Source organism: Manis javanica, chromosome 12 (assembly GCF_040802235.1).
Source record: "Manis javanica isolate MJ-LG chromosome 12, MJ_LKY, whole genome shotgun sequence".
NCBI lineage: Eukaryota > Metazoa > Chordata > Mammalia > Pholidota > Manidae > Manis > Manis javanica.
The window spans coordinates 8,100,360-8,115,140 of record NC_133167.1 but is presented as its reverse complement, the minus strand read 5'-3'; the positions used below and the strand labels follow the sequence as shown (position 1 = coordinate 8,115,140).

The following is a 14,781-nucleotide window of genomic DNA, read 5'->3' as shown; positions in this document are numbered from 1 at the left end:
AGTGCAGATTAAATGTGAATGAATATATGGCCTTCCTCCCAGACAATTCACAGGTTAGTCTGGAAATGATTATTTATGTATTAACATGTCTGATTAGACTGTTCAGAATGCTTTGAGTTCTTTTATGACATCTCTCACTTTCAGTTCACTCCAATCTTGGATGCCTCAGAGCTTAGGACATGAGGATAACAGGTCTACTGCAAAATACTCTTATTGATGCCCACTGAAATTGCCCAGGTTTGATGGTATATTCTGTTAATTCTAATTCTAGTATTTGCCTCTGGATTGACATAGACTAGGATAAAGTCTAGGGAAGTCTGTCACATCATTAGTTGGACTCCATTTCTAAAAGGCATGTCTGTAATTTTTTTTATATATTATCAAATCATAGACCTATAATTTTGAAACATTAAATTTAAATAAGTTTATTTAACATCACACTTACTTAACATGTATTTTAATATAGTTACCATACCTTAAGAATATATCCTGCTCCATCCCCACCCCACCCTAATAACTTAATTAGTTGGTGATTAACTGGGGAGAGGTCATGAATTCATGCTACAATAGATTTCTTGATCAACCTTTTCCCACAACTAAGGAGTGCTAGTGTGAAAGTTGCCACACTTGTCAAATTGCATAACGTAAGATTAGTAAAATTAGATTCTACTAGAACTTATTTCAGAAAAGAATACCATTGTTTAAATGTAAATAATGCCTAATACCTAAAAGTGTGAAATCTTGCCTTCATATTCAACAGGATGTTACAAGTCTGATAGGAAAGCCAGAATTCATAAAGAAAAAAATTACAGATCAAATTATAAGAAAATGAAAACTTTGTACATTAAGTGACAAAGTTGAAACACAATGGAAAAGTCTGAGAACATATTTGTAAAAAAAAAGTCAAAGGGATAATATTCATAATTATATTATACCCTACACACAAATCAATAAGAGAGACTCCAGACCCAGTAAATTAATGGGCAGTAGAGTCATTACAAACAATTTCACTAAGGAAATACAAGTGGATAATAGGAATGAAAATATGATCATTGTTATCGGTGATCAGCAGTTTAGATCAAAATTAGCAAGAGGGAGGGAAGAGGAGGAGGTTAAGAAAATAGAATTTTTAATCTGAGAGATTAACAAAACTCAAGGATTTATAGGGCCTTGGTTGGTTAGCTGCTGAGGAAATGGCTGTCCTCTTGCACTGTTGATGACATATAAAATGGCATAAGCTTTTGGTACAAGTTAAGAATCTTCATGTTTTGACTCAGACTGCTACTTTACTAGAGTCACTAAGAATCTTGGCTTCTTTTACTCCGGTATCTGGTATCCAGAACTGCACAGAACATAATGTGGTCTTTTTGTGGCCAGAGCAACTCTTTATTTACTCTTCTTTATGAAATACTGCTTTCTGAGGTGGGCGGGTCAGGGATCATTTCTTCTGTTTTTATAAAGATGAAAAACTGACACATATTCAGCGACTGGCCTGGGTCAAATAGGTCTGACTTGTAGAGAGAAAGACAAGGAGTTTCTTTACCCTCACTCAGTTTCTTTGACTTGCAGGGACAACTGGGTTGGTACCTAAGACAGAGTAAAGCTGGGCAGGTCCTGAACAGAAGGGAAGGGACATACAATATGCATCAGAAATAAGACCCAAAGCCTATAACCTCTGAGTACTTTGCTGAAATAGTTACAAAACAGCCTGTCCTTTTGAGAAATGTTGCAGTAACCACCCCTCCCCGACAACCCCGCCCCACACACGCACACACACACTGACTTGGAATAAGAGCTGTGTTGGTCCAACAATTTCAGCTATGAAGAAAGTGTGTATTTACTTTTATGATGAATTTAAGTAAATATTTGTGTGGAATTATTGATATAAAATATTGAAAGTTTTGCCTAGCTACATTCGTACAGAAAATTGAAATAACAAGGACATAGACCTTAATTTTCAAAACTCAACTTTATTTATAATACTGTTAAGCAGATTTAGAACTTGATACTCATTTAATTACAATCAGAAGTAAAAAATTTAGAAGAGCACTGCCATTCATGGAAGCTTAATTCAGTCCTGAGCAAACTACGTTTCTGTGGGAAAAAAAAAAAAAGGCATTTAAAAACTACTTCTGGGGCCAATACCCAATTGGAGCAAAAAGCAAATATATAATCACACTTTTTTTCTGCAAAAGTCAGAAATCAAGTTAGTGTGTGTGTGTTTTTAAAGATTATTTAACCTTACAAGAACCAAGTCATAGAGCTCTGATACATGATACATTCCTAACTCCTAAGAGTTACTTAGTTATATTTGGTTAAAGTACTTTAAACTATATCCTTAAGAGAATTCTGGAACTATTCAAGAGGATACTTATACATGCCTTGCCTTGTGCCAGAAAGGATTTAAGGCAGCTTGAAATATTCTATTGTATTTCATTATCATAATTTTAGTTTTGGCAGTGCATGATTGCATGGCACACTGAAATTACCACAAACTTGACACTAATAGTATGAGTCTCTCAATAAGTGTTTGAGCAACATGAGGTTGCTGTTTGTAAAATTATCAGTTTTTTTTTTCTTTTTGTAAGATCTGGTACCTAAAAAAAAAAATCCTGTGTAATTTTGTCTAAAAATCAGCAAAGGCCTCTCCCTATAAGCAAATGTCTTTTGCTTTGTTGCTCAAATAGAGTGAACTTTACCATTAGATCATATTTCACAAACATCCATAATTTGACATTCCTGTGTTTATTGTGAGTAAAAAGAAAACTTTCCAGGATTAGCAACAGAAAGCCTATTTAGAAGAACACAAAAAAATTATTTCTAACATCACATTTACTAAGCCCATTTCATTTAGTATTCTGTAATTTATTCAGAAGAAAAGCTATTAATTTAAAATGACATCTTTTTTTAAAAAATTTAAACTTGTGTCAATACTGGTAAAGATAGATTCACATAAGAATTGTTCTTCACATTCAGTTGAGATTACAAATATGCAGTTAACAGTCCATGTGACATATATTATAGGTACTTTAAACTTTAGGGTCATGGAGAATGTTCCACTAATAATTGTTTACCCTTACCTACACCTTTAAATTCTGAAAATGTGAAAAAGATTTGAAGGCTCTGAAAATCTCTCTGTTTAAAAAAATGTTCTGAAGGCAATGTAAGCATATACCTAAAGGAACTTTGTGTTAGTTTAAGACTGCATCTCCCAAAGGATGAGTGGATGGAGAAGCTCAGTCACTCAGAGGGAGACTTGGTGAAACCTAGAAAGCTTTCTGTAGCATTCAGAGCCTAGCTCACTATGCAGCGCATTTCTGATCTTTAATAGAAAAACAACTTGGGTTGTCAGTGATAAGCAATAAATATCCTGTCCAAAGCATATGAAAACAGGTGTGGCTGATTTTTTGTTTTTTTGAGGGCAGGGAGTTAGAGGACATTGAGGGAGTATCCTTTTGATATTTACTTAACTCATATGTTTAGAAATTGTCTTTTGCCTATTTGATCAGAATTCTAAAAATGAGTATTTTTATTTTTTAATTCAATCAATTCAATATTAATTTAAAAATTAATATTTAAAGAGTCAGCATTTATTTCTGCTTATGTTCTGTTATTGCATTTGATAGTTAAACTACCCTTTTATGTTGTACATTTTTATAATACTTCATCTGTGTATAAGATGACATGACAAGTAAATATAAAGAGGATTTGGAGTCAAAGAGAGTTTCCTTGAATCTACACACTCAGTATGGGATCTGCCTTTGTGAATCTAAGTTGTAAAATAAGTATGTAATATATATATATATGAAATTGGAGAGAGTGAGAAGGAGTAGTTTTGTGGATAGAAAGTATACTCACAGGCATTAGATTAGAGAATACACATCACAATATAACGCCCAAGTGATTAGTGCTAAGTTCATTCTAATTTAACATTAATGAAAACAGTGCAAAAAAGTGAAGATCTAAAAGAGGATGGCTTTACAAACTGAGCCACAATCTTGGGGACTCAGATCAACCCTTTCAGTATTCCGTCTTAGTTATTATTTACATGAATCTATCACACTTTAGTCAGAATTTTGCCATGTTTATATTCATGGCACATACAAGTAGACAAATTAGGTTTGCTCAGCAAGTATGGATCCAGTTTTGTACATAGCAATAAGTAAATTATAGGTGCTTTCCTAGATATCTTGCTCATTTACCCTCCCAAGACCATCTAGGTGGTAGCCCCTATTCCCTTTCTGGCTGGCTTTCAGATTAAAACTTTTAAGTAAACTCCTGGTTATATATGTATCAATCATTTTTATGGCCTTTTTTGTTTTGAGAAAGGTTTCTCAATTCCAGTCAATACATGTGTCTTGAGTCGTATATAAAGCAGTATGCCAGATATTATGAGCATATAACATGATGGCTTTATTTATGTTTAGTTTTTCCACCAAGGTTGCTTCCTGAGTCTTTGAGGGCGATGCATATGTACATAATAATAGCATACTATAATCAAGATTTTGAAAGCATAGGATTGTGAGCAGGGAGATTACTTTTATGGTGTTCTTCATGGAGGAGCTAGTATTTAAAAGTTTTAGTGTTATAATCTTCATGGAGTTAGAGATGGGCAGGGTGTTAGAGAAGTAAGGGCATTCCCAAGACGGGGTACTATGTTGGCAATTGCTATAGTTTTCCCAAGAATAATTTCAGGCAGGGGCTCTGTAAGGCAGCTGCTGAAGGCATTGCCCATATTCCTATTTTCTTTAGAGATACTCTTTCTCATCTGCCATCAACAGATAAGTTTATTTATTGAATTGCGGCAGAACAAAATGAAAACACATGTAGATCGGAACAGTTAAGTAAGAGAGCTGTGAGGCTATAGAGGAAAAAGGGTTATTTTTAATGTCAGAAACACAAGGTAGCCGTTGGCAAGTAAGGAGGAAAAAAAAAGCACAATGGACAAACTAATTATAAAAGAAACATACAAATTCTTCAGAATAGACATTTTTCCCTTAACTAATTTTTTACAAATTACAAAAATGTTCAAGAATATACAAATGGACTCTAGTATAATGAATTTCCAGTGTCAACAGTTATTAATACTTCGCTAACCTTGTTTCGTCTATTTCCCCACCTTAATCTTAGGGAGGGATGGTATTTGGAGTATTTTAAAGCAAATCCCAAATCCCTCATGCTTCAGTATGTGTGTCCAACTGGTAAGGACATTTTTTAACATATCTGCTATATTCTGAAAATAACAGTAATTCCCTTATTATCATACCCAGTGTATAATTTCAGATTGCCTGTATATCTTTATTATAGTTGGTTTATTTGAAGCAGGGTCAAGAGAAGGTCTGTACATTTGACTGTCTTCTGAGTCTCTTTTATTATTTAACATTCCCCTCTGCCCCCCTCCCCTTGTACTAATTAATCTGTTGTAGAAACCCAGGATTTGTCTCTTCAAGTGTCCCTTGTGGACTTGTTTTACTGTTTCCTTATGATGTTTAATTTGTTTCTCTCTCTACCCCATGTTTCTTCTAGACCTAGAAGATCTAGGAGCTTGATTAGATTCAGATTTTTTTTTTTAAGTGGGTGAAAGGAGATCCAATAGTTTCATAGATGGAGCTTTGTACTTCCTATTGCATTGTATCATGAGACACATTGATGTCTGGTTGCCCTGTTTTTAGTAATAGATCAGTGTGTTCCAAGTTGTCACCTGTGATTTTAATGGCCTTTGATGAGTGTTGCCTAGATCCATTATTTCATCAAGGATTACAAAATGATAATTTTCTATTTTTGTATAGTTAACTAGTTTTGTGAATCATTTGTAAAGAGCTTTCTTGTCACCTATTTGGTTACCCTCAAATACAGGCTATACAGAAAAGACAGGATAAATGTGCTGTTCCCTTTTTATTTACCAGTTTTTGGTGTATTGAGTTGCTCTCACAAATTCCAAAGTGACCAGTACATTTACTTTTTTAGTGTTATAATTTTCATGGATTTTAATGTTTTACTTAGATTAACCATATTATGTATACTTAATACTGTTGTATATATAATATAATATATGCAGATGTTTAATTTGCATGTCAATTCATTGTGATAATTTTCCTTTTTTGGCATGGCCCCATTCATCTTTGCTCTCTGAGGCAACATGTCCGCCCAGGCTCATCTTGTGTATTTCCTGCTCTTTTATAGAACCCTGGTTCCTTTTACTGGAAATAATCTTGTATTAATTTTTTTAAATAGTACTTTTATAATCAGGAAAAAACAGTTATTACATAATCACTGTAAATATGTAGCCTTCAGACAAATTTACTGTGCAACTCAATTCTTACTACCTATTACTAACCTTTGCTATTTTTTTTCTCCTGGTCCAGCTTATGTCTGCAACTAGAGATCATACATGGGGTTACTTTAAAAATATATACCTTTGTATCTTAAGTGTTTTCAGTTAAGAGTAATTGTGGGCATTTTTCATATTAGAAATCTTTAGAAACATTGATTTTAAATGACTTTCAAATGTTCAGTTATATTTTCTGAAGATTTTTGTTCTCCCCTTTTTCCACTGTTTTAAATAATGATCCAGTTGCCATCTTGGTACATAAATCTTAGAGAGAAGAAACATTTTTAAGGCTACTGTTATATAGTGTACATATTTCTTGTAATATTTAAGATACGGGAATAACCTGATAGAAATGTAGTAAGAGTTGGAGCAAAACCTTGTTTGAAATCCCAGCTCTTCCATTTTACTAGCTTCATAGTATTTGAACAAATTATCAGTATTTTTGACCCTTAGTTTATTCTATAGAGCAGAAAAAATAAATCTTTTAGGAATGAAGGACCAAAACAATCTTATTATTTCCTTGAGGATCAAAAGAAATAGTTCATTCATTCTACAAATACTCTACAAGTATGTGCCAGGCATGATTCCAGTTTCTGGGTATATAATAGTGAATGAGTGAAAACAATGAAGTCTTTGTTTTCATGGGATTAACATTGATAGAGAAGGAAACAGATAAACATACATCAGGTTGTGGTGACAAGTTCTGGAAGAGCAATGAAACAGGAAGGAGATGAGAGTTAGGGAGAGGTGCTGTTTTGGAAACAGCAGCCAGGGAAGGCCCTATTGATAGGGTGTCATAGTAGTGAAAGTGTGAGTAAAATGAGAGCAAGCCACAGTGATTTGAGCTTAAAGTTGCTCCACAAACATTATGGGGAGTTGTACTTAGGCCTGGCCCACACTGGGCTAGAAAGTATGACTGAAGCCTAGAGTATAAGAGATTAGAACAGAGAGGAGTAGATTGCAAGGGTCCTAGTAGGCCCTTGGTCAGGAGTTTGGATTTATTCTAAGTGAAATGGGAAGTCATCAGGGGAGGAATTGAACAGGAAAGTGACAGTGCTTTGTGAACTGTAAAGTGTAGTAAGAAGAGAGATCTTACATTTATTAAACACTGCTACTGTTACCACCACTACAGCCACCTGGTTTACCATCTAGGCTACAAAAGAATGTCATTTTGACACGTGCAGAATTTCAGGTGTTGAAACATCTGGCCCCTGAAAGTCTGTCTGGTCAAGATACATTATTTGTGAAATACACTTCAAAGTCTTAAATGCTCTTGAACACTTAATTTTGGGTTTGACATAGTTAATGAAGAGCTATGTGTTCGCTAGCTTTAATAGTTAACCAAAAGTCAACTGCTTCTAAAAGTTACTCATGGTTTTAATGGAGCTAAGTCATTACGTTTTAGCTAAGAAGGGCAAGTATCATATCCATCCAAAAGCTAAATCAAACCTTTTTGATTCAGGTTTAAAAGTGATAAGATCACTCATTTTAATTGCTATCCAGTCTGTAGATATCTTTTTTTTTTAAGCCATTTTGGTCATGGAAATAATAGTCACAATTCAGATTTTGGAAGACCCATATAACTGTCCTTTACTACTATATTCAGATACTAGCATATGCAGATGTTGTGGTAAGCACTTCAAATATATATAGTTCTTATACCAAGTTCTAAGGTAGCTATTGTTTTTCTTGTTTTAGAGATGAGGAAAGGGGGGCTAGAAAAGGCTACCTCTGCTAAGACGTGGTAAATTCAAGATTTGAACTCAGATTATCTTTAAAACCCATGTAATTAAATACTGTGCAGTACATAATTGCCCTGCACTACTATATTGGTAGTCTAGCTCATAATACATTATCTGGCATATTGTAGATACTCAGAATTTATTTCAATTACGTAACATTAATCCTAGAAGCAGAAATTAGGTCTCAGAGACCCTATGTAAAAAATGGGTTCAGGTGGGTACAACATTTCACACTTTCTGTGACTGCTTAATTAAGTACCTTTATAGTCCTTATGTGCAACAATCTTATTGTATGTGGAGGGGTTTTGTTTGCCATTTTTGCATTTAACCACCAAGTTTATGAATCAGATCTAATAGATAATATTAGTGTAGAGTACTGTGAACTTAACCGTCTGGGAATTTGTTGTCATTCAGCAGCTTTTCATTGTCTCTGAACACATACACCCCCATCATACACACCAGAATGTTGTTTTCTTGAGAGCAGGCACTCTTGATGCGTCTAATTTATGGCATATAGTGACTGTACAGTTAGTATTTGAATGAATGAATATCCCAACTAGTGGCTTATGGATCATTTGACCATTTCTCAGCATTAAGTACATGGGTGAATAGAGATACAGAATTAAGAATGTGTTGCACAAGCCAAAAGCAATCAGATTGCCTAAAAAGGGCAGTATCTAACACGACTGAATTTAGTAATATCCAACTTTTATTTTCCCAGTAGGTGTCATGTATGTTCTACAGCATTTTGTTGGGGTGGAGCGTTGTACTTTTGAGAGTATTAATGTGATTTGAGGTTTTTGTGCCTTGTAAGATGGAAGTGACCATTTCTAGTATCATCTGGTCTCCATCTGATGATGTTTTGGAGAAGAGAGTAGACTCCCATTGCAAAAGACCACAAATACGGAGCAAGTAATAAACAGGAGGACGTATAGCCAACTGTTAATCCCAGCTGTGATTTTCTATAGGCCTTGCAGGTGATTTTCACTCTTTCCCTTGTGTAGACCTTTACATTTGAATTTTGCATAATGAACAGTGTAACCATTACTTAAAAGCTAGAAGTTAAATTCTCAGTGATGGATATAGCTACAGGGGTAGATAGAAAGACTTCATTATTCTGACCCCCAGCCCAGCCCCCCAAGGATATAGAAGCTAGTCAAAGGCTATGCTTATGTAAACAACAACAACACAACAAAACAATCTTTTTATGTATTTTTTATTTTTATGATTTCAATGGTCAGTAAATGTCCCAATCACTGTGACAACCAAATTTCCCAAAACAGACGCCCTAGGGGTAATATTGCCCTCATTGACAACCACTGCCCTATGTGCAGAATAGTGAAGGTCTACACTTAACATCTGTAGGGATAGAGAGGTTTAGAAAATAGAACTGACTGAAATTGTGAACTGATTATATATGGAAGAGTTAACAAGTAGAAAGAGTCTGATATGACGACCATGTTTTATGATCGGGTGTCCAGTCACTCACTGTGAAGGGAAACTTAGAAGAAGAAGCAGGACTTGGGGATGAGGTTTGAGTTGCCTGGAAGATCCCTTACAGGAAACAGGAGTTGGAAATGTAAGCTAATTGTTTGAAACAGAAGGTAGAGTTCAGGTTGTTGAAACCATGGGTAGATGAGATCACTCAGAGAATGTGGGGTAAGAAGACAGCCAAGGGTGGAAACTTGAAGGACATCAACACTGGAGCAAAGATGAGTCATTTAATTAAATGCAGAGAGTATTTGGAGAGAGAGAGGAACCCATCTAGGGGAGAGCAATGCAAGAAAGCTAATGGGTGTTCCATGCTGCATGTTCATGCAGATTTAGCATACAATTCCATAAATGTTAATTTAATATAAAAGTAGTATATTAAATATCCCCCCACTTCTTCCCCTCTCCCCTCAAATTTTCAAGTTAAGTTTCTCCTCCAAAACTTTTTCTTTTTTTTTAATCTTGAGGATTCAAACATATACCACAGTTGATCATCAGGAGCCAGCTTTGAATCCTAACAGTGGCTGACTTTGTCCCAGTTACAGTAGTAATTTTGGCTCAGCCCAAAGAACCCTGCCAAAATTTATTATGACAGGAATTTTTTTTTTTAAGGAATGGGGGTTAGGAGGAATTAATGTATTAAAACCTAAATGAATTTTTTAAGTTATAATATGTGCTTTTGTCCATTTCCTTCACAAACTGTAGTTGTGTTCAAAACATAGTTTAAGTAGTTTTAAAACACTATTAAGAAAAAGTTTGAACATACTGAAAAGTTGAGTAACAATGACAACCTATACACCCAACATCTAGATTTAAAAATTAAGATTTTTACCATATTTGTAAATGTAGTACTCTAGCTTAGAAAGTAGTTGGCATATTCAAGGAGCAGAAAGGACATCTTTGTCAGTGGACCTCTGATAAAGGCTGGAGGACTGTGCTACAAGTGGACAATGGAAAGAGTCTAGAGGACCATGGTAAGGAATTTGGATTTTTTTAAATAAGGGCAGTGTAAAGTTACTGAAGGACTTACATCAGTGGACCTGTTATTTTTTGTAAAATTCCCTCAAATGCTTATAATGAAGTACTGCTGCTTATAATGAAATACTGCTGCAGGTAAAGGAGGAAAGGGGAAAATGAGAAAGGTAGGCTGATGGTTACGGTGAATGTCGTCTTTTAACCGTCTTAACCCTTGTGTAACCATTGTTACTTCCAGCTTGGGCATCTGTATACTCTTAGGATTATCAGTTACAAAACTCAAGACATGTGTCTGTGTGTTTCACATCCTTCAGGGTCACAGAGCACTTTGAATAGTACTGCTTGATGGTGGACCAGACCCTTTTGAAGGCACTGCCTCCCTCCTGGGAGAAAGCAGTGTGGGCTGCAGTCGGCTCATAGTGGGCCTTTGCTATCATTGAAGCATTGTTGGGAAGTGATATGTTGTTCTATGAAGGGATTAACTTCTGTTTCTTGTGATTAAGGCTTGATGTTACGAGACTGAAGGAAGAGTTGAAGCATTAGATTCAACTCTTTATACTGAAATTTGTGGATTCCAAATCTTCATTCCCTCTTTATTATCAGTAAAGTTAATTCGATTCATGAAATCTGTTTAATCATCAGTATTTTTTTAAAATAAGAAATATCAGTTTTAGCTTTGTGTGTATGTGTGTGCACTATATTAAATAGTTTCTTAATTACAGATCATGATCAAAGTTTGAAAAACACAAGTGGTTCTATTGGCTCTGTTTAACTTTCAGGATTAGTTGGATTAGTATATGTGGCAGCTTTATACTTTTCTCTGTCATTCAGCCTTCCATGCAAATGTTTTATGAATAGTACTTTATATGTATTAAGGATAGATTGTTTTATATTATTCATTGATTTCTTTAAACTTAGTTTTTATGTTTATCAAAATTCAACATGTGTATAGTTGAAGGAGGCAAATTGTTACAAAAAAAGGCTTGTAAGAAGGAATACCAGTCCTCTGCCCTTTTTCTGCTCCCCAGAGGGGTCCCACTTTCAGCTCTTTTGACCAGTTGTTCTGGTATCTTTTCTCTGCATCTTTAGTGAGCATACTTACATGACACATCCATGATTTCACCATAGTACTTGTAACATTTGCTTCAATAGCTACAGTTGTTTTCTGTATTCTACTCATTGTAAATTCAGTAACGCAATGAATACTTAGTAGCTCTATGCATATAAATCTAACATGCTTTTTGAAAATATTGTTTCCTAAAGCATTACTCTTAGCCTTTTAGCAGTGTTCTAGGTACATGCGTTGTCTGTGTAAGAATTATTCATAAATTTTAAACTCTGTTTTCAATTAATTATTTAAAAAGTTGGATCACTGAGTGGCGCACAATATTAGTATATTTAAGCTTAATACATGCAGGCTTAGACATAACCAAATTCAAATGTAGAAGTTTTAAGGGGTATTTTTTTCCTTGCCTCCTTCCCCCCAGAATCTTGGACAATTGTGTAAGAACTGATGAATCTGAGGACACAAATGAAAGAAAGATTTTGTAAAATTACTGCAGTCATGCTTTAAGAACTATCTAGTTCTTTTGTTATTTGTGTTTTATAATAAAGTCATTTATATAGTTCTTACTTATTTTTATACTCAATATATTTTAACTCTATTTTTTAAATAATACATCATAAAAGATGTGTGTGTGTGTGAGAAACGGAGGAAGGCAGAGAGAGAAAACATGAAGAAGTCATAAATAATTTCACCACTGTGATGAATCCTGGGGATGAAACCTGCTTGTTTAGGGTACTGTTACTATCTGTATTTCCTCAAAGTACAGGCTTTTTCATTTGTATGTTCTGCAAACTCTTTGCTGCCTAGTGTACTAATTAAGAGGAATGAATGTACCATGTCTCCCCTTTCTGTCACACAAGCCTTTTATCTATGTATTCTCTCTAGCAGCTGTACTCTTTTCTTCTATGACCAGTATTTGGTGTGTGGTAGGACTTCTTAAAACCCTTTGCCCTAGAAAGTCACTTCTTCCACCATTGAGCCAGAGCTGAAAATATCTCTGTTGCATAGCACCATAACACTTCCTGCAAAATACCATTAAACATTCCCACCCTCCACCCAGCATTTACTTGTAGCATCACAGCTATTATTCGCAGAGTACAACTAGGAGAAAATGTATTTTCAGAGGACTTATTGTGAGTGTGAATCCACTGTGTTTATGGAAATGCAACCTGCATTACTGCCCACCTCCCTTTAAGAAAAGGTTAAAAAGAGAAAAGTAATGGAAAAGAATGATACAGGAATTGTGTCTCATCTAGCCAGGTAATCAGAGAGATAATATAACAGCCACTTGGGAATGACTTACCTATATTTGATCCCAACTTGTAATAGAAAAGATATTTAGAAGTAAATTTATGTGCCTTTGAATTTAAGAACCTGTGTCTGAGGACATTTCCCTTTGGTTAAGTAAGGTTTTAATTTAATCAAAAAAGGATTTGCAAGGTGACAGAAGGTGATATGTATATATATAATATTTGGGCATAGAGATTGATCAGAACAAATGTCAAAATATGTCAAGCAGTAACATTACCTGTTCATGATTTAATCGTAGCTTTCACATTAGCATTCATTTGCATGCTCTTTCCCTAAATGTTTGCTTATAAACAGATAAGCAGGTCACTGTATCTCAAACTGTAGAGAAAAAACTCATATACTCTTTTCAAATAAAGTCAGGCAAAGTTCAAAAGAACTGTTATGTTGCTGTGCAACGGAGATGTTTTATGTTGGCAAAGGCAGGAAAAACAAAGTAGGGTTGGGGTATCTGAGACCCACCTCTCCCTGCTTTAGTGGAGGTGGGTGGTGAGCACCAGGGGAGTTTGGAACTCCCAGTTTGAACATCACTTATCTAAGTGGTCTTCTCAAAGCTGTTATCTTTAGTGTCTGAGGCTGTTTAATGCCTATGAGTATAACTTCTTTTAGTTTATTTAGTGAAAGAAATTGTAACTTCTGACATGTTCCCAAGTTATTTTCCATTGTCTTGTGTACTTTGTTTTTCATGGTGACTTCTTGGAATAGTTGATGTCCTTTCTCCTTATGCATGATGTAATATTGTGGTTTATGTGGTTGAAATGTTGCTTTCTACTCCCCACAAAAAAATTAAGAACTTCCAGAAGTTCATTATCACCAGGGTTTTGTCCAGTGAGTTCCCTCATAGGAGGTAGTCATATCCAAATGTTGAAACTGTCACTTAAAGGGATTTGAGGATCTGATGGGAGATTGGGCCAAGGCTCCATCCAAGGTTCTCTCCCGCTTGGAGACCCCGTGACTGACTGAAAAGGAGAATGGGTGTGCTGAGAAGGTGTGTGCCCATCCAGGATGTGGGGGGAGGCAGCATGAGCACTGGAGCCTCTGTAGGGACCAAGATAGTGCTAGTCATGTGTGCTAGTGCTGTTCGGCTAAGCTCCTTAACTAACTTATGTCTCAGTTTCCTCAGCTGTAAAATAGAGGTGCCTATTAATTGGAGGTATAGTGTGGTGATTAAGGACACTTTGGATCAAGAAAGACCTGAGCTTGAGCTGGTTTTACCACTTGGTACTTCGAAGCAGTTTATTAACCTTGTTGAACTTCACTTATAAATGGGAATAATAATGTCCCTCAGGGAATTGTTTGAAAAGATCCCATGAGATGATGAATTAAAGTGCTGAGCATGTGGCCTGGCAATACTGGTTGCCTTACATCATCAGCACCAACATGTCCCTCCTCAAATGGGTAGTTAGGAAAGCAGGTGATAAAAAAGCTGCTGTGAAAAGTAAAAAGTGTTCTATAATCCTGAGAGGTCTGTATTTTCATCGCTCTCATTCATATATTTGTGGGTTTCCCAATCCATCCTGATTTAAAAAGTCACATAAAATGACTTTCTCAAACACTGATTTTCTTTACAGATTAGGATTTAGACAGTATGCCCTCTGGTGACCCTCCTTCTTCTCAGTGGTGCCTTGTGTTGTGTCCCCAGGTAAAGCAGGCAGAGTGCAGTGAGGCGCCTGTCGCTGCCGCCATGCCGTTCCCTTTTGGGAAGTCTCACAAATCTCCAGCAGACATTGTGAAGAACCTGAAGGAGAGCATGGCCGTTCTGGAAAAGCAAGACATTTCTGACAAAAAAGCAGAAAAAGTATGTATTTGGCTTTATTTTATATTTTTAGTCTTTTGATTAGGAGCAAATGTAAGGCAAATTTTGAAGT

The 14,781-nt window shown here is 35.6% G+C and overlaps 1 protein-coding gene across 2 annotated transcripts in view; it reads left to right on the top strand.

Moving 5' to 3' along the window:
- The window catches only part of CAB39 (calcium binding protein 39), an 84,211-nt gene that overhangs the window by 21,383 nt on the left and 48,047 nt on the right, over nucleotides 1-14,781 (top strand). For both annotated transcript variants that reach the window (XM_036997831.2, XM_017680069.3), the window contains exon 2: nucleotides 14,556-14,711. In XM_036997831.2, coding sequence (XP_036853726.1) covers nucleotides 14,598-14,711 — 114 coding nt within the window. In that variant the 5' untranslated portion in view covers nucleotides 14,556-14,597. The remainder of the gene's footprint in view (nucleotides 1-14,555; nucleotides 14,712-14,781) is intronic.